The sequence below is a fragment of the Martes martes genome, assembly GCF_963455335.1.
Source record: "Martes martes genome assembly, chromosome: 7".
In the NCBI taxonomy this organism is placed as follows: domain Eukaryota; kingdom Metazoa; phylum Chordata; class Mammalia; order Carnivora; family Mustelidae; genus Martes; species Martes martes.
This window is the reverse complement of record NC_137894.1, coordinates 20,159,226-20,180,152: the sequence shown is the minus strand read 5'-3', so window position 1 is coordinate 20,180,152 and position 20,927 is coordinate 20,159,226. Positions and strand designations below refer to the sequence as shown.

Here is a 20,927-nt window from a genome sequence, read left to right as displayed (position 1 = left end):
ATAAATTTTAAAATATAAAAAAACTAGCTAAAAATGAGACAGAACACACAAGAAAATGCTCCATCTCATTAGCAGAGAGATAAATTAATACCACACAGCTATATCATTTTATATCCAGCAGAAAGGCACAACATTTTTTAAATCTTGCCAATGCCAAGTCTGACAAGGATATGATTAAGTGCAAGCTCGTACAACTACTTTGAAAAACAAGACGGCCGTAATCTTCTGTCTGCACTTTCTACCCAACAATTCTACTCTGAAGGGTGTTAGAGGCTGGAGCCTGAGAGTGACTGTGTGGGAACAGGATGTTCAAAATGGCATTATTCCTAATGGTATAAAACAAAACAAGTATCTTCACAAGACAGGGTAAATAAAATCGTGATAGATGCATACGATACTATGTGGCAGTAAAAATGAGTAGCATTATGGAGGAATGAGGGAAATCAAGAGTGAAAAAGCAAGCCATAGGCGAGTGCCCAGTGTTCTATTTTCATAAAATTCAAGTACTAGTAAACAATGCACTAAGGTACACACATGGCCAAGTATACATGAATGTAAAGGAAGGATGAACACACTACTCAGAACCACGACTTCCTTCTTACCTCCTTACATAGTTAAGTGAAGCAAGATGAAGAGCACCACTGAATATTATTTTGTGTTTTTAAAGATTTTATTTTTTTAAGTAATCTCTACATCTAATGTGGGGCTCGAACTTAACAACCCTGAGATCAAGAGTCCCACGTTCCACCCACTAAGCCAGCCAGATGACCCTGTTTTGTGTTTTTAGATAAAGGGTGGTTTTACAATGTTATGTGGTGCTTCTAATTTGTGTATAAAAAGTATGCATGTATTCCACCAGAATGAACACTTCTGAAGTTTAAGAACCGTTTTGTTCAGTTATATCCCTGCTCCCTAGAATACTGCCTGGCAGAGTATAGAAAAGAATATAATCTTTAGAATGTATCAAATATTACATTAAAAAAGTGAATGAACAGATACGCCTCACCTAGAGGTAGAGGGGAGAAATGAAGATAAAAGGGATTCAAACTAGGCAGACATCAAACTGCCCTTGGGCAGGTAAAGTGAATCATCACTTGAGGATCAAACATTCGGATCCTGACGAATGATTATGAAAGAAAGACTCAAGGGAAAGAGAACTAAGCTAGCAGTTGAATGGGGACTGGCAAACTGAACTGAAAAGAAAGCAGGAACTCTTAGAGCCATAGAACACTCACACCACTAACATGAAATGACACTTCCACTGAGGCTAGATGGAGACCCGGGGTTGCTCAACCTGTTTAGAAGACAAAGGCGCAATGGTGAAGGGAAGACTCCTGAATAAAACTTCCAACAAATGACCATGTAGTATTGACTGGTGCTCCAGCTAGCCCCAGCCAGCCTGGTTCTCCCCTGACGTGGCCGGCTGCTGCATTAGGAAGCAGAAATGCAGAAAGCACACGCCCACGAGCTCTTCCTTCCTGCTGATGGTCGCCTGTAGATGAAAAACCAGAAGGGCTTTCCCTGTTGCTTCAGGAGACGCTGCTCTCATTTTCCCTCTGAGGTAAGGTTTAGGGCATTTCCACCAGAGCATAGCATGAGGTCCTGTGAGACAAAAGGCAGTTCTCCACGATGCGGAGGTGAGCACCGGGGAGTCATGAAGATTCACCACACTGCCAGTCTGCCTTCCTTGCTGTGTTCGCCTTCCATCTTGTCTAAGTCACACCTGCCCTCTATGCATCTGACCATACTCTAGAGCCTAAACAAAGCCTTCGTTCAGGTGGATGGCAGATCACCTGTTTTGTGGAAGGATGACAGGGCAGTGGGAGAAGAAAACTAGGACCCAAAGAGTGAGGACCCCTGCTGTAGACAGCTGCTTGTGACAGGGACAGCTGCCTCCTGGGCCCTGGTCAGCCTGCAGGCCAGCCCCTGCTTACTGGCCAGTGCCCGAGCTGGCCTTCACCTGCCCCAGCAAGAACACAGTGTGGAAAGGGCTTTGGGGGTTACATTCAGCTTCACAGAGGAAGCAATCTGGGGCTTTCCAATGACAGTTTGGAATTTGTCTTTTTAAAATAAGGAATTCTCAAATATCTGCCATGTATGCAAAGAGAAGTTCTCAAAAAATTTATTATAAAAGGGAACAATGACAGAATATAAACTTACATCTTAATATTTATATTATATTCAAAATGTTACAGCTTTAATTTATGAACAGAAATATCCTGTCTTTTCTTCTTTTTCTTTTCTGTTTTCTTTGCATCGCTGATTTGCATTTTTACTTGATCTTGTAATTTGGAAAAGAATGCTTGAGACGACTTTAAGGCTTTGTCTTTACCTTCATCCTGCAATTAAAAATAGTAACACACTCATGCTATAAAATGTGCTTGTAAGTAAAAAAAGCCAAATGCTTACAACGGAGTATAAAAGTATAAAAATCCAGAAACTGAGAAGATATTATGAAAAATCACACCAGGCAGCACAGAGGTATTATAAGCTTTCTATACCGCTGCAATGTTCTTTTAATTGAAGGGAGGAGGGAGTGGAAGAGCACTGCTGCCAGGCCCCAGGTGCCGTGAGGGCCCAGAGTTTCAAGCTGTTACTCCAGCCAGGTGCCAGCGGCCTTTCACCGGCACATGGGTGGCATCAGCAGGCTCACAGTGGAGCAGATGTCACCACTGCTTGCCACGACCTTGCCCACAAGGGCCCCCTATAGCGGTTTTCTTTCCTGCATCCTTACCTTTAGTAGCGAAGCTTTGCCTGTTCTGGTCAGCTGTTTTAACTTCTCTGAAGCTACTGCCTTTGTGTATTTCCCTGCTTGGTCTGGGTTGTTCTTTTCAAGCAGTTTTCTCCGCTTTTCCTTCTCTTTTAGTTTCATATGCTTCTGATACTTCTTTTTCCTCCGTTCTCGTTTCCTGTCTGTAGCTGTTTTTTCAGCAGCTGTTTTTACATCTCCAGCTTTATTTTTTTCCTATTAAAGGTAACCACCAGCATACCAGTTAATCCAACTTATAAACACTACTCAGGAAATGGGAAGAGCAGCTATTCCAGAGAGCGTGGCCAATGGGCTGTACCTGCTGCCAGGAGTTGAGCGCACAGCACCCATCTGCACCCCACAGAGCCTTGGGAGCTCAGCTCTTTAAGACCTGGAACGCATTCTTTGATAAAGCTGACTCCAGCAGCAGTTCAGCTCCCAAACTACATTGCAAAGGCAGCCTGAAGAGCCGGGTTATCCCACTGACAGTCCCAGAAGCAGGCCCCCTAAAGCACCTAAGACTCCAGATGGGCATTAGAGACAGCCTCAGCTGCTGAGGACAGCTACTGGCTGGCAGGAGGGGCTCCCAGAAATGGAAGGGAAACATCTATTCAGGGAGGATCAATGTCCTCTCTATTCTCCTCAGCTGCCAGCCTATCCTGCCAGGGCTGTTACCTATAGAGGTGGCAGAGGTCCTGAAGGGGTGGGTGTCGGTGCAGCAAAGCAAGTGTGGAGGGACAAAGAGCCATGCTGCAACACCAGCCAGGAAGATGAGACCTGGCAGGAACCATCTTCCGGTGTAATGCATGAGCATCAATGTTCATGAGCCAGGGACCGCCTACATTTGGTTACCTCCGACTTCTTCTAATAATCCAAATGTTCTACTCTAGACACCAATTCCATTATTGATAAGCATTAAATGGATACAATAATGGGGAAAATGCTGGCATTAAAGGACTGATAGTTTAGAGCAACATAAACCATTTATGTTAACCCAACACCACTGCCAGTATTCAAATTGGATTATAACAAGATATAGACATCAGATATTTACAAGAAGCCTTTATAATAATTCTCATAACTGTACTTCATGATATCTGATTATAGAAGACTGATGTTTGAATACTATGTAAAACTATTAGCTTGATTATAATTAAAAACTGCTGATACATTAGAATAAAAGCTACAAACTCCAGGATAATGACACTGAGTAAGGATCTAGCTATAAACAACTATTAAAAAAAAAAAAAAAAAGGACAAACAAAAAACTAAATGTTTCCACACTGGTTTCCTACCTTGACTTCCTCCGGGGCCAGGAGAGCTGCATCACTCACGCTCACTGGGGCTACCTCCTCCATGGTTATGGCCGGCAGATTTGACACAACTTTAATCTCTGGAACAGGCTAGAAAAGAGACAACGTTTGTAAGAGGAAGTCATAAATAATCCTAATATAAAATATCTGTACTGTGAACCCATTTATTTTTCTTAATATCCTTTTACTATTTTTTATGTAGTAGTTCATCATTTACATACAACACCCAGTGCTCAACCCAACAAGTACCCTACTTAACAGCCATCATCCATTTAGCCCACACCCCATCCACCTCTCCTCCAGCAACCCTCAGTCTGTTCTCTATTGTTAAGGTGTGAACCTATTAATTTAAAGCATAATACATAAAATACTTTATAAAGGGGAGCCTGGGTGGTTCAGTCAGTTAAAAGTCTGTCTTGGTTTTGGTTCAGTCATGATCTCATGAGTTATGAGGTTAAGCGCCACATAGGGCTCTGTGCTCCACAGACAGTCTACTTGAAGATTCTCTCCCTCTGCCCCACTCACTCTCATATAAATCAATCAATCTTTACAAAAAGCTTTCCCAGGTTTTAAAAAAATAAAATATTTTATGGAGATTATTTAGAATGTGAGATGGTTGATAGCAAAGCTAACTGGAATGACAGCCGTGCTGGTGGGCAGCATGGGCTGCTTGAGGAATCTTTTGATAATCTGAGTACTCAAGGGTCTTCTCTGTCTCACTGCTGCACCAAGAACACTTATTTCTACACTTTTGGAGGACATTTCTACCACATTCAAACACCCATTCTTTCGCCTATTACACTAAACTATTCCCATCTGCCATGGATGTGGACATTTTCCAACAATCCTATCTAACGTTAAAGAATCTATTGATTTTTGTGAATATTATCCTGTCTTTAGTTATTAAAAAAAAGGTCAGCTACGAGACATATACAGAAAAAGATACAAGGAAAAATGTTTATCAGAACAAGAGTCAAAATAGGCTACTGGATAAACAAATTTTCTCATCTTTCAGCTACTGAAAACACAGCTTTATAAACAAATGTGAGATGATCAAGAACTGCTTTGGAAAACTAAAGCAGTATTGACATAAATCAAATCTATTCATTATAAAAAGGAGAAATGTTATGCAATGTCATGAAATGTGATGGTAACTGAACAGCCTTTTTTTTTTTTTTAAAGAAATGCCCAGGAAAGACAGAAATTAAAACAAGCTTCATACAGATTATGGTGATAGCAGAACACTAGTAATTATTTACCTACACTTACACTAATACACATCTCATTTACAGCTAATTCTTGCACATCTCTGAGGAGCACCAGGGGACAGGGACAGGGACTCTGTCGCTGGAGTGAAGTAAAAGATGGAAGTGTGCCCTGGAGAGAACACAGGACTGAGGAGAAAGGGGCTCTACTGCAGAGAGTGTCACTGATACCTTCGCACATCTTTTCCTTAAAAATGCATTCCTGGCCATATGCCAATCAGCTAGCAGATGTGTGCCCCAGGAAATTTCAGATAGAACAAAAATAAGTCATACACACAACAGGATCGTGGATTCTAATTGAAAAAAATGCCAGTGTGAAAGAAATGTTTTCTTCCATTGGACCACTGTTCACTTATTTATTAGGAACACTGTGTTCCAATCTACAATTTAAAGAGAAATACAAAGAAAATGGGAGACAACCCAGAAAATTTAAAAAAAAAAAAAAAAAAAGAAGAAGGTCAAGAGGGTTTCCGGGGCTCATGAAATACGAAACTGAATATGAAAAAAGTTTGTATTAAGGGGAACCAATACCAAAAAGCCTACATTTCTGAAGAGGAATAAGAAAAGCTTTCAAATAGGGCATGTAGGCCCATATACTATTCCCACCTTCTTCAATTCCCAAGGTTCCAAGGAAGGTCTGAGTACTTCCCCATGTCAGGCTCCATGTTAGTGTGACTGACACAGCAGTGAAACGCAGGGAAACAGCAGTGAACAAAACACATTTGTGCCAGCTTGATATTGAGTAGAGAACGATCAGCAATCGACCAATGGCGATCATAGCTATGAGGGAAATGAGGGAACGGAGGAGGGAGATGGCAGAGACTGGAAGGAGCCAGTCATGGAAAAAAGCAGTGCAGCCTAACAGGCAGAGGAGAGCCCAGGAGGAAGGTGTGGGGAAGGGGGCACTTTGCCCACTGAAGGCACTGGAAGACGACGGGTGTGGCTGGGGGACAGAAAGCTGTGGAGACCAGACGGGTGAGAGGGAGCCAGATCACGTGGGGCCTTGTAAGGCACAGGAAAGGATCATGCTCTTCACGTCAGTAACTTTTTCACAGTAGGACCTGTGGCCAAGAGGGGTTGAGAATTCCTCTTTTCTTCATCCCTTACATAGCCCACACTAGGTGCTTTGGTATCTAAAGATGGCTCCTGCCATCAAAAACTTAATAGAAATTACACTTGATTAACAACAACAACAAAGCAGGTGATAAATGCTGACTGTCTGAGAAGACAAGACACTCACACAGGACAAAACACTTAACCATCAAAGAATTAGAAGGATTTTGGAGATTACCTCTTCTTTATAGATGAGAGTGAAGCAATTTGCCTAATTCACAAAGCTAGTTAGGGGAGAATCAAATACAGGTTTCTGACTTCTAGACTAGTCCCTGAGATTCATGGTACCTCATTTCTAGAAAACACAAGGGACACAAAGGGGCAATAGGTGAACAAGTACCAAAAACATGGCACCGCATGCTTTATGGGTCCACAGACGACAGTGAGAAGGAAGCTCTAAAAGGTACAGAAGCACTGAGCCAAGTGTGGTGGGCGTAAGACAGACAGGGAGATCACTGGAGGTCTGAGCCTGGTGTAGGGAACATGATGCAACAGCGAGAACATCCAACCCTCCCAATCTCCTAAGCCTCAGTTTCCTCATCTGCAAACAGAAAGAGTTAATACCTGCTTTGGTATTCTGTGGATGAAGAATTAACAGACAGGGCCACTACCGTCATCAAGACGACAACACTGGTCAATCCCTACTTTAGTCTTCCTCACAAGACCAACTAACCAGCAACTATCCATACACGAGACAGCACTGGAAAAATCCCAGAACCCAAGGGTGAGGCTGAAGCAACTCTCCAGGCCACGGACTGCGAAGCACCACATTTAGAAGGGTAGGAGAGACTACACTCTCATCATCTCATCCCTCTCCCAGGCCAGCACAGTGCCCCACTGAGAGAGACTTGGCTTATGGTTTCTCCAGTGAGAAGAGAGCCCAAGGTGGCCTTCTAGCTCCCCAGCATTGCAGAACGCTTCTGAGCAGGCCCAATCATGTCTGTGTCATGGGGATCACAGAGGGAGTCAGTGGGGACTTGAACACTGAGGATCAGACTGGGATGAAGAACACGGGCAGGGCTTCTAGCAACCAGTACCGGATCTTGGCAGACCATGTTCCTCTTCACAGGAGTGCCCAAGTAGAGATCCCAGCCAGCAGCCTGCCCATCTGTAGAGCCAAGCAGGTGCCCCTCTCCGGCTCAAAGAGATTCTGCACCCCCATGACCATGGCAGGATTATTTACAACAGCCAAGTCATGGAAACAATACAAGTGTCCATCAAGAGATGAATGAATAAAGATAATATGGTGCATACATAAATACACACACACACACACACACACACACACACAATGGAATACCATTTAGCCATAGAAAGAAGGAAGTCCTGCCATTTATGACAACACTGATGTACCCTGAGGGCATTATATTGAGATATGTCAAACAGAGAAAGACAAATTACAGTGTGATCTTGTTAGGCAGGAACTAGGCATGTGCAACAGGAGGATGGACCTTAGATGTCCTGCTGGAGAGCCCCGCACGAGGACCACCACATTCTACCCATCTAGCAGCAGGTTTTGGCTTGCGACATCCCAGCAGAAAAAGAGTTAAGTTTGTTGTGCTTATTGCACTTATGCAGAAAGCAGCCATTTGTCCTTATTTGAACTATGTCTCTAGAACAGAAATAATGTTGCAGCTGCCCACTCTTGCAAGCACTTAGACTACATCTTGGAAAGGACATGAGTACTTGGCTAATTATTATATAATCCAGGACTGTCACTCAAATGTTGCTACCCTAGGACCCTCCCAAAAGAAAAAAGTCATAGAAGCACATATCCCAGAGTTTCTGGGGCCTTTGTCTCTCTTTACTGGCCCGCTCTTCCCCTGGATTCTATTTTAATAAAGCTCTGCTCTCCTTTAGAACAGCTGCATGACGAGAGTTAATACTATTGTATTGTATATTTCAAAGTTGCTAAGGAAGTAGACCTTAAAAGCTCTCATCATAAAAAGAAAACTGTAACTATACGGGGTGATGGCTATTAACTAAACTTAACACAGTAGTCACTCCCCAATATACACATTTCCCGTATGTCATGCCTTTCGAAAGTTCACGCAAGGCCACTTTGCTTTCACAAAAGACCTACATGAGTACCTGTTTTTGCTAACTGACAGAAATCAGATTTATTTTCACTTTTATAAAAAAAAAAAAAAGTGAAAGGAAAAATAGCATTCAGCATTCTGCTGTGAGCGGCTCTGCCCAGCTCCTTCCTCAGGAACTACACTTGGTTTCTCAGCATCAAGCCACCATACCTTTAAACAGTGTCTGTGAGCATCTGTGCTTTATCTCGATTTATTTGTGCATCTATTACAAGATTGGTCCTCAAGTATCAGGAAAGCCTAGGACAGGTTATTTTTGGAGTCTGAAAAGCTCAAAAAACTTTCCATTTAATTAATGGTAATTGCTTCTTTGCTTTACCCCATTTAGGCTTGTGACAGGTTTTATAGGAACATTTTGCTTTCTGATGGTGGGAGAACCTATTTATCAGACCACCGTTGTACATCTTAAACTTACACAGTATTACATGTCAATTATATCTTAATAAAATTGGAGAAAAGGGGTTAATATACATAAAGGACTTAGTATGGCAAATAGCAGGTACTCAGAAAATATCAGGTACAGACATCACAGGTCTCAAGACCAACCGCAGGATGAAAACACAACTGAAAGCTGAACAAGAAGAATGAGAAATGAAGAGACTTTAGGTCTAGCACGGCCCATGGGGAGATCACGCTGGATCAGCAGAGGAAGCCAGAACTGCCTGGGACTAGAAATTCCTACAGGTTTGTATCTTAAAACCAAACAAAAAGCTAGCTTCACAGAAGCTCAAAGAGGAATTAAGGTCACGTTTGCTCTGATTACACACAAAACTGTTAACACACTTACTGGTTTAGGGATGAAGTGAAAGTTTGAGAGGGCATCCAATTTTAAGAAGAGGGAATCCATCATCTTCTGAATTTCTTTGTGCTCTGGATTTTCTTCTTCTGCTGTTTTTTGCTTAGAAAATAAGTTCAGTGACATCAGACTTAGCAGCTTAATACACATCACAGGACAAAACACAAAGCTCAATAAGGATATGCCCCCATCTCTTATTATCAAGGTTTCAGCTTCAAAGACACATTACAAGGCAGAATCAGAGTTATCAATACCATGCCGGTGCCAGCACCAGCCTAAGAAGCAATGTGGTGTGCACTTCGGAGCTGCAGCGACCCTCCCTCTACAATTCACAACTTACAGTTTCATTCCCTTGGTATTTACTTCTGTCAAGAACTAAGCCACTCCCGCTCGGATGGCTCTCATTAAAAGAAAGGGGAGATGGGTAACAAGGGTTGGATGCTGAAGAACTGGACCCGTTGTGCACTGTTGCTGGTGACGATGTAAATGGTGCAGTCACAATGGAAATGAATGGGGCAGCTCCTCAGAAAGTGAAACAGAGAACTGCCATGTGACCCGGCAATTCCATCCTTGGGTAAATATCCAGGAGAATTTAAGAAGAGGTTCTCAAACAAATATAACTGTTCAGAGCAGCACTATTCCCAACAGTCAAAAAGTAGAAACAACCCAAAAGCTCATAATCCTTTTCCCTCTGCCCATAATGTATATTTTAAAAGGCCAAGACTGTTTTTATTTGTTTTATTAAAGCATAACAGAACAAAACAAAACACACCCAAAACAGGGAAGCAACTGGCTCTTTGCCTCCATGACCCTGAGGCCAGAGACGCATTGGGGTCTGCCTCCAACGTCGGTCATTAGAGCCCACCTTCAGCCACATTGAAGCACTCACCACTGCTTATTTTAACTTAACTCATTTTTTAATCCTGAACATGTTTACCTCATCCCACACTGATGGCTATGAAATTATACATACACAACTATATACTATACATATACAACTAGAAGTTCATTCATGTGCTGTGTACCATCACCTTGCTTATTACCTCCAGGATGGACACTAAACCGGAAAATACTCATCATCCCCCCCAGATGAACTCTTAATGGAATGGGTGCAGAATTAGCCTAAATTAAGTCCATACCCAAAAACTTGTGAACTGGCTGCTGAATTCTGAGACATAAATAAAACCAATATTTACAGAGCAGGTACAGCTGTCGCATTACATATTTAATTTTTAACTCTCACAGTTACAAAATGCTTTTCTGTATTTACTGAATCCTCTCAAAGTAGCCAGGCAATGTCCAATAACATGTTCCTTCAACTACCACTTTGGATTGCAAAGCAGCCAGGAATAATTAATTCAAATCTTTCCCGAACTTCAACTTAACAGTGGCATCAAGGGCACTGATTGCTATTGCCGCTAACGTGACATTAATTAATCAAATCTGGCAAGAATCTTAAATGGCTCTTGCAAATAAAAATGCCATCTCAGGGACGCCTGGGTGGCTCAGTTGGTTAAGCGGCTGCCTTCGGCTCAGGTCATGATCCCAGCGTCCTGGGATCGAGTCCCACATCGGGCTCCTTGCTCGGCGGGGAGCCTGCTTCTCCCTCTGCCTCTGCCTGCCACTCTGTCTGCCTGTGCTCGCTCGATCTCTCTCTCTAACAAATAAATAAATTAAAAAAAAATTAAAAAAAAAATGCCATCTCATCTGCAAGCACATATTGACCACATTCTCAAAAAATCAAGTGTGAAGGAATATTGGTAATACAGTATTATTGGAAATAGGAATTTGTCCTACTTAACCAGGTATATATATATGTATTTTTCTTAAGATTTTATTTATTTATTTGACAGAGATCCCAAGTCGGCAGAGAGGCAGGCAGAGAGAGAGGAGGAAGCAGGCTCCCTGGTGAGCAGAGAGCCCGATGTGGGGCTCGATCCCAGGACCCTGGGATCATGACCTGAGCCAAAGGCAGAGGCTTTAACCCACTGAGCCACCCAGGTGCCCCTGAACCAGGTATATTTTAAAGAATCTAACTAAAAAGAAACAAGAATGAAAAACTAAATAACCCACCAGACCAAAAATCTGAATTTCCCAGATAATGTTCTATCAGCAACTTCTAAAGTACAAATGAGTATAGCTACTATAGTAATCGCTGTGGAACAATCAGGTAACCAATAAATAACTGCAAACAAGCTCTCCTACACCCTCACATTCAGTGGCATAAATACTATAACCCCTCTATTCCTAACATACTGTCTCACATTTAAATGAGGTGAACCAAGAGCTCAAGATTTATTTCATGAATTTCAGCCATCAGGGTAGAACCAGCAGAGTGGATTCTCTACTTCTCTTTTTTTTTTTAAAATAATGATGGCTTTGCCTTCTGGGCTTCCTTACCTCGTTGAGTTTGATGTACTCCTGCTCATAAATTTCAGCAAGGCTCAATTTGCTCTTCTCATGGTCTAATGTTAAACGTTTTTTATATTCATACGCATCCTCTTTAGGTCTTTCTTTACGTACTACATCATCCCAGGCCTGCAATATGAAAGTTGGAAGGAACATAAATTAACAAAACCTATCATTTTATTCTAGGCTCACTTAGGACCCTGCCTCTGGAAAGTTTGTGGGCAGTCCAGAGTAAGCAAATTATAGCAAAAAGTAATCAATTTCAATCTGCAAAATGTCTATTCAAGTCACAAAAAATAAGTATTATGAAAAGCAAAGAGGGCATTACTTAAGTTTCCTTTTTGTTTTAAATGCATCTTTCTCCTGGTTACCAACTTTAATTCCCCACTTCCCCATCATGGTTTGTTTAAAAAAGTCAACATGGAGTTTGTCTTGTTGCATTTCAAATTTAAGGATAGTCCACATATAGTACCACCCTTCAAATCCTTCCTATTTCAAGTGAACATTATACACGGTTTTTTTTTATTTTTTATTTTTTTATTTAAAAAAAATTTTTTTTAAAGATTTTATTTATTTGCCAGAGGGAGAGAGTACACACAAGAAGGCAGAGAGGTAGGCAGAGGTAGGCAGAGGCAGCGAGAGAAGCAGGCTCCCTGCCGAGCAAGGAACCCGATGCAGGACTCGATCCCAGGACCCCAGGATCATGACCTGAGCCGAAGGCAGTGGCTTAACCCACTGAGCCACCCAGGCATCCCCATTATACACGTTTTAATGCCATCCCTTGTTGTATGTGTCATATGCCTAGTCTTATTCTAAATTTACAAAATAACATCAATTCTTTTTTCTCATGTGATTGGTATTTATTAAACACCTGTGTAGCAGACTGTGTAGACACCCTGCTTTATATCCCCTAGCCCATCTCTAAGTTCACCTGTAGCTGCAGGGAGACTGTGTATGTACGTGCCGACAGCTTCCCATCTCAAGGTGGCACTCCGCTTCTTATCCTGTGGGTTTTCTGGACAGCGAGGGCATCCTGCCTATTTGTGCTCAAGACAGCTCTGAGGTGTCTAGGACTTGACACCTCGGGAGGCAGCTCTTAACCAGTTAAGGACTGAGTTTAGTGGATAAATATTCCAGCAGATCCATCCCCAGAGGGGTAAATTCTGAGACAAATCCTACACAGATCCTCAAGGGTCCCCAGCAGGATTCATTCCCAGTTGCCTACTGTGACAGTTAATTTCATGTGTTAATTTGATTGGGTGAAGGGATGTCCAGACAGAAAGACGGTAAAACACTGTATCTGAGTATATCTATGTGGATGTCTCTGGAAAAGAACAGTATCTGAACTAGTATAATGAGTAAAGAAGATGTCTTCACTAATTTGGGTGGACACCATCTAATCCACCAAGGGCCCAAATAGAACAAAAAGTGGGAGGCAGGGTGAATCTGCTCTCTGCTTGAGCTAGGACATCCATCTTCTGCCCCTGGACATCACTGCTTCAGACCTTTGGACTCAGACTAGAACTTGTATCACCAGCTCCCCTGGGTCTCAGATCCTGGGACGCAGCATTCCTGGTTTTTTGACTGCAGACAAACCACAGGATTTCTCAACCTCCATCATCACATATATCCTTTCCCTCCTCATTTGGGGTTACTGAAACACTTTTCAGTATTTGATTTTAATGTATCAATTCTGGTTTTCATTATCTTTCTATACTTTTTAAGTGGTTGCTCTAGGGATCTAAGATCAATTCTTAAATAAAAACTCTGCTAGGTTTTTAACATTTGAAAAAAATAAGCCCTTTATTTGTCCCAGCAGACATTGTGCTTGGATGGAAGGGTCCCAAGGATGACCAGATCAATTCAGAATCAGTCCCCATACCTGTCACCTTCCACCAGCTTCACCAGGCATCACCAGACAGGTAAACAAGGGGCAAGGAAGACCGGCAGTGGCTCTGGCTGCCCCTTCTCTTCACACACAACTGCCCATCCTTCCAGAGCACTAGTGAAAGGCAGTGTCTCACACAACAAAAGCAATAACAAAAGATGAGGACAGTGTAGACTTAGTAGCAGATTTCAGGGTAGATTAAGGGTTTTAAATGAAGAACTGATACAAACAAAATTTCTATGAAAACGAAAGAGTGACGGTCCCAAAACAGTCTCATGTTATTTCTAAAAATCTCAGTGAATTTTAAATTAAGTTAAATTTCATTCTTACTGACCTGATCTCTTATCCTCTGCTTAATGATATCTTCCAGTTGAAGGGTGGTTTCCTCTGTGATCACAGGGGCTAAAGGAAATATAACATGACTCATTAGGTATAAACTAGACCAGTGATCCTCAAATGGTGGTTATTGAACCAGTAGCATCAACACCTGGGAACCTGTTAGAAATGTGAATTTTTTGGCTCTGCCCCATACTTCTTGAATCAGAAAGTTGGCGGGAGCACCCTATCTGTCTAAGTAACCCTTCTGATGCTCCCTCCAGTTTGAGAACCACAAAACTAGAGACTATCTGGTAATAAGCACTAATACTTTTAGCCCATGCACCTGGGTACTCTCCCCATCTTTTTTATTCTCTCTAGAACTGAATAAAATGAAAATTCATTTTGACTTCATAAGTACAAGAAAAAATTTGATGAGATGACCAGGGTTTCTGGCTAGAGCACACAATTTAATCAGAGGACAATGACAGTAAGCATTGTATACAGATCACTAGCAGAAATCATTATGGATTACACATCAGTTACCCTATAGACACTAATTAGCATATTAGTAACTCCTGGGTGAATTAAGAGTACTGTGGCTATGTAAGAGAACGTCCTATTTCTTAGAAGATACATGTACTTAGTACTTAGGAGTGAAGTGTCACGATATTGCTAAGTTACTTTTCAGGTAAATCAGCAGAAAAAAGTGGGCTCTTTGGGCTCCAGAGCCTCACAGACATTGTCACAGAGCTAAGTGAGGAAAGCAGGGAGGGAGCTTGCTGACCGCATCAGCGCTTGGCAGACTCTGTGTCCCAGGCACTGCTGTGCTGCATCCAGGAGGAGGCCAGTATGGCTAGGCTGTTGGCCCCTGCAGCCTGGAGCTGATGTGCGGAGGCCTCTGTGAGTCCCCCAGCCTGAGCCAGCCCCAACCACGTTCAGAGTCTTTTATTTATTTTAAATATTTCTTCAACATTCCACATTTGATGATGTAGATACCTCTTTCTTCCCTGACTGTAAATGTTCTAATACGAATTTTTTTAATTGTAAAAAAACAAAAAACCAAAAAACAAAACATGCGATCACACACATACACACGTGGGTCACATATACACAAGGCAGGGAAAGCAAATATAAAATGTTAACCGGTGAATCCACCTGAATGGCACCCATATGTTTGCTGTACTATTTTTTCAACTTTTCTGTATGTTTACAAGTTTGTTTGTTTTTTAAGATTTTGTTTATTTGACGGACAGAGATAAATAAATAAATAAATAAAACTGACTCTCTCTATGAAACAGAGAAAAAGCATGAAAACACACACTCGCAAGGGCCCAGCGGGCTCACATACCCATGCGGACCGCATGGTCAAAGTGCAGAGTCTCCTCTAGGAGGCTGTTCTCTGGGCGCTTCTGAGCCGTCACTTCCCCTTGAAGCTGCCAAGGTTTTTTTTCCAACAATTCTTTTTCTAAAGATGCAATTTTTTCATTCATCTAAGAAAGAGACAAAAAGTTATTACATATCCAGGAAACAAAATCAGGCTTATAACTAAATAGAAGCAACTAACATCTTTACAAACACAAAAACAAGAAATGCGTTATTCCTCAACACATTTGTTTTGTTCTCGCCACCGTTTTATAACTAACCAACAGTGACTCCCGATTCCTGACACCTGAGGTGGGGTAGGAGCTGCAGATGACCTTTCCCTCCCTGATTTGAAATGGCCATGTTTTTAATATACTGAATTCCCCTAGAAGAATTTGGGTAGATTTCTGGGCTCTATTCTAGTCCAATGATCTATCTATTCACAAGCCACTACCAACTTTAATTATTAGAGCATTCGAATGTTAATCCTTTATTAGAACATTAGTAACTGAAGGAGCCTCTTTTGACCCCACACTCCAAAGTTCAAATTATTGCTAACTACTAAAAGATATCTCTAATGACTTTATAGTATACAGAATACCAGCCTTCTCAGCTGCTTTACTGAATTCTCATGTTTTTCTGAATAGCTTTCAATTCATCTGCTTAGGTTTTTCCAGTATCCTTTGCAAATATTAATGCTCTTATCTTTCTCTTTTGTAGTTGCACTGACACTTCTACAAGAATGTTAAATAACAGTGGTAACAGTAATTGTGGACATTTTCTTATTCTTCGTTTTAAAGGAATATTTCTAGAATTTCACCACTAAGCAGGACAGCACGCTAGATGTGTTTCTATTTCATTGCAAGTGAAAATTAGGAATGGATACTGAACTTCATCAAATGCCTTTTTGACATCAGAAAAAAACCATGTGGTTTTCTCCTTATTCTGCTACAACCAAGAATTACATTAATAGATTTTCTAATCCTGAATCAAGAAAATGAGGCACATCTGGTTATGGTGTTGTTCGTCTTTCACTGTGTTATTTTGGATATTTAAACGAAACCATGTGTGAGTGTTTTAATGTCAGGTTTGGCTATCATGCTGTAATAGCTTCACATGAAAAAGAAGTTTGGAAGTTCCCTCTTTATATGTGAGAACTGATTAAACAAAATTCAGTGATATTTCTTGAAAGCTTGATATAATTCTCCAGTAAAACTAAACCTGCTTTTCTTTTTTCTTTTTTTTGAAAAGACACAGGGAGGTTGGGAAACTAACTCCATGAAATTTCATATTTTCTTTCCCAATGCTTCCCCACCACCTCCCTTAAATCTCCTCTCTCTTCTGGAAACAATCCACAATCATGGATTTAACTCAGATTCTCTTTTTCTAATAATTATTTTGATATCATTGATATATTTTATATTTTATTATTTGCCTATTCTCATTTCTAATTGTGTGATGTCATTTTAATGTGGTTAAACGGTAAAGACAAATAATTGGAGCCAGGCTATATCTATTATTTGCAAATGACACTTGATTTGTCTGAAGTCCTATCACAAGGAAATAATTTTTATCAACTTTGGAAGATGTGTTTGAGATGGCATTAATTAACATTCCGACTATGTGAGCCATCTACAGAATATCTGAAAGAAGCAGTATCCTCATGAGCAGCTGAAACAGCTACAAAGTGAAGTTCACAGGACAGCTAATTAAAAAGAACATGCCATTAGGTATAAAGAAACCAGGGACAGAGGAAAAAACAGGTTTTTAAACAAATCGAAGGCCACAGGTTGGGGAATGCAGCACTGATTTTTGCAAATTAGCTACCTATCACATGGGCATCTCTATACAATGTCTGGTAGGAAGTAGCAGCAAGATTTTTGTTTTGTTTTTAAAGGATAATTAAGTATTCCACCAAGAACTACAGAATAGATTAGTTATGAGTCCCACAGTCCTGGTAAACATAAAAAAAATTCCATAAATTCTCAATTCTTACCTTTTCCTGTCTTTTTTCAAAAGAGGATTTAACTTCATCAGAATCTTTCGGTACATTTAAGATACTTGTATCCTCACTTTCCTCATCATCTGGCAAAGCAAAAGTCACTCTTTTTGAGGTTTCTTTATGTTGCTTACTGTCTTCACTTTCTTCAAGTTCATTATCTTCATCACTATAGTAAACCAAAACATTTATGAAAGGATAATACACTATTTTTCATTAGGAAAACAAAACCAATTCTCTAGTAATTTTAGATATGTTGTATACCTAACACAAACAGTCAGAATTCCAAAGTCATTCATTTATTAAGGAACAGAAGATATTATTTAGGTGAAACAGAACAAAAGCATGCAATATATAAAAAATAAATTATTCCTCAATCTGTAAGACAAATGTATCTCACAATAATGACATTAAGGTATTTTTAGTTTGACTGTCACTGCCAGTGATATTTATCTTCATTAAATGATCTCTAAAGCCCCTTTAAACTCAGACACTTTCTTCTGGCTACCTTGAGACTATCTGATCTTAGAGAATATAACTTCTTAGGACAAACATATTTGATAACTATGAGTACACACACACAATTGGACTGTTCTAGCTTACAGTGTAAAGGATTCAAAATACTCACGTTTCAGAAATGCTCTCCTCTCCTTCTTCGTCAACAATTTCTTCCTCCTCTTCATCTGAACCCAGTTCATCATCATGAGCACTTGCTAGGTCTTCATCACTTTCAACTGGATCAAAGAAGTCTTTGTATTTAAGGTTTCTGGAACTTTTACCTGACTAAAGTAAAAAGATTTTTCAAACTTTCAATTAAGAACAGAAGAACACATTAAATCATGCATGTATGTGGATGCATATTACATATGGGGAACTGGTGACTGACAACATCACCACCCAGACGTAAGGGCTACTAGACCGTAACAAACTGGAAAGAAGCGTAGATTCATTTATAACTGATAAAACAGAGTACAACATCCTAACTCTAAAGCTTCTAACTATAATCATTTCTAAAATATCCCTGTCTAAAGTATACAAATGCCTTCCTTTCCCTATTATTTTTAGTGTTTGATGGAATATGTTTGAGGGGAATTCTGAATACCTCTAACATGTGTGACTATGGTTCTTATGTTCAAAACAAGCATTCTGTGATAAGGAAATGATGGCTTTGGTTTAATTTTTCTAGCTCATTGTTTTCAACAGATCTAATATTTCATTAACGCTCTGGTGAGTTTTTGAGGTATTTTAAACCACTTTTCAAGAAATAGAACAAAATCTAAATTAAGGAGGTAGAAAGTTTCTTCTCCCAAAACTTTACCTGAGGTTTTTGACTTCCAAGCAGTTCTCCCTCACCTTCATCAGAATCAACATCTTCAAAAAAATTAATGTCTTCCTCTTCCTCCTCATCTTTTTGTCCCTCTTCCTTTTCCATGTTTTCTAAAAAGGTCTCCATTTCAGATAGTTTGAAAAATTTATCATCTACTATGGACTTTTCTCTTGGTTTCCTAGACACTTTGTCTTGCACCTTGCTCTGCTGCTCCAATTTGCTGATATCAAAATCAAGATCAGAATCCTCATCACTGAAAACTGGACTTTTCCTCAGATCAACTTTGCTCAAGTTTTTAGCTCTCTCATCCACTTTAGGATCATCACCACTGAGGTCAGCCTCCTCCTCCTCCTCCAGATCTTGTTTGAGGACCTCCTGATCATCAGACTCCACCGCTGAGCCATCCTCTTCACACTCCTGCTCTTCGTTCTCTGGAAGAAGACTGATGTCTTCGTCTTTAATGGTTTTACTAACTGCACTCTGGAAGTACTGTAAAATTGGTTCATTTTGCAATTCTAGTTGTTGCCAAATCTGTTCATCATCAAAATTGTCTATCACCAGTTTTTTTAATGGACTTCCGTGGATCCTGTCATTCTCTAATATTTTATTAAAATCATAAAGTACTTTTGTTAACGAAGTGAAGTTTGATGCCAATTCATCTTGAATCCTATTAAGGGAGCACAGAGAGGAAGTTTAAAGAGATTTATAATTATAGGCAATAATTTCACAGCACTATGAATTAAAAGGAGAAAAAAGCCTAACTTCTGTGTAAAATCAAACTTGATTGATTGATGGCATCCCACCATCAAAAAATTTTAAGCAAAGGACGGGGCGCCTGGGTGGCTCAGTGGGTTAAAGCCTCTGCCTTCAGCTCAGGTCATAATCCCAGGGTCCTGGGATAGAGCCCCGCATTGGGCTCTCTGCTCAGCAGGGAGCAGGCTTCCTCCTTTCTCTCTGCCTACTTGTAATCTCTGTCTGTCAAATAAATAAAATCTTTAAAAAAAAAGATTTTAAGCAAAGAAGCAAAATGATGTAATTTACACTTTGGAAAGATGACCAACAGAGGAAAAGGAATGAAAGTACAGTGATTAGGTTGACATGGTCATCCAGGGAAAGGATGACCACTGTACAGGGGTTAGAACAGCAGATACTGTGACAAGCACTCAAATTCAGAATACAGACTGAAAATAGAACCGACAGAATTTGCTGATGAATTAGAAGCAGAAATGAGAAAAAGGACGCTGTCAAGGAAGAAGCTTAGTTACACGTCTGAATGACTCAAAAAACAGAGGAGCCGTTTACTGAGATAGGGAAGGCAGGTGCGTGTGGAAAGGATTTCAGGGAGGGCAGAATATAAGACAGCAGACAGAAACAGGTCATTTTGGGCATAAGAAATTTGAGATGCTGAGAACGTATAGGGCTGGAGCTGCTGTGCGCCTGAAGCTCAAGGGAAAAGTCGGGTATCTGAGAGCCACACTTTCATAAGTCGTACGTTAAGTCCTTGAACAAAATACGAAGAGCTTATGTTACGAAGTCCTAATTCTCAAGAAGCTCATCGTGGGACGCGGGCAGACAGACAACAAAGTTAATACTTTGAATAAAGTATGATGAGCAAGTAAGCACTGGGTGGTTTGGGAGCCCGTTGGAGAAAAGAGCAACCAATCTAGCGGGCTCGCAGCTGTGTGTGAGAGTAGGGGGACGCGTAAGACTCAGTGGAAGCCTCTGGGCGTTACTAACTGAGCTTAGTTTGGTTAGCACACGACTGGGAGAGCCGCACTGCACGGCATGGGACCATTTAAAATTTTCTGACGGGCTAGCGGAGCGTAACGTGAAACCTGGCGCAAACAGATGCACGCTTCCCTTCATCCCTGTACTCCAGAACCTACCGGCAGGCCGCGCCCACGCGAGACCCGGGCCGTACCCCGAGCCCGGGTTCCGTTCACTTACGTGAGAAAGCACTCTGGCTGGCCAGTGGCTTTATCAACCTCCTTCAGGCACCGCTCCAGGGTCCGCCGACGCCAGACCCGCGGTGCCATCGCCGTCTGCTAACCGGGACACAGCGCCGCATGCACAGGAAGTGGGCCACCCGGAAATCGCGCCACAAAGATGCCCCTCGCGCAACCTGAACCCTGGAGGCGAAGGTTCCGCTGCTTACAGGTTCCGGACCCACCCCTCCGCCAGAGCCAATGGCAGCGCAAGAACTTTCACTGGGCCGTTGGGCAGTTCTAGCGCCTTTGAACTTTCTCTAAACTTTCTGTTTTGTATCCCTGAGGGGCCCAAAGGGGTGACGTG

The 20,927-nt window shown here is 41.2% G+C and overlaps 1 protein-coding gene across 1 annotated transcript; it reads right to left on the bottom strand.

Moving 5' to 3' along the window:
* Positions 1–2,090: 2,090 nt before the first annotated feature.
* MPHOSPH10 (M-phase phosphoprotein 10) lies at positions 2,091–20,743 on the bottom strand. Its single transcript, XM_080808866.1, has 11 exons — positions 20,583–20,743; positions 18,627–19,302; positions 17,937–18,091; positions 17,306–17,477; positions 15,296–15,437; positions 13,964–14,031; positions 11,733–11,870; positions 9,324–9,434; positions 4,045–4,152; positions 2,735–2,965; positions 2,091–2,339 (listed from the first exon to the last, which is right to left on the bottom strand). Exons 1-11 carry the CDS (start codon positions 20,669–20,671, stop codon positions 2,190–2,192), a joined length of 2,040 nt encoding a protein of 679 aa, XP_080664992.1. The 5' UTR covers positions 20,672–20,743; the 3' UTR covers positions 2,091–2,189.
* Between the last annotated feature and the right edge of the window lie 184 nt (positions 20,744–20,927).

Excerpts from the sequence above, each read along its gene's own strand:
- MPHOSPH10 (XM_080808866.1), bottom strand. The coding sequence starts at position 20,671 with ATGGCACCGCGGGTCTGGCGTCGGCGGACCCTGGAGCGGTGCCTGAAG. Across the intron at positions 4,153-9,323 it reads TTCACTTCATCCCTAAACCA|CCTGTTCCAGAGATTAAAGT; the intron begins GTAAGTGTGTTA and ends TCTCTTTTCTAG. Across the intron at positions 2,340-2,734 it reads GCAAAGCTTCGCTACTAAAG|GATGAAGGTAAAGACAAAGC; the intron begins GTAAGGATGCAG and ends TTTTAATTGCAG.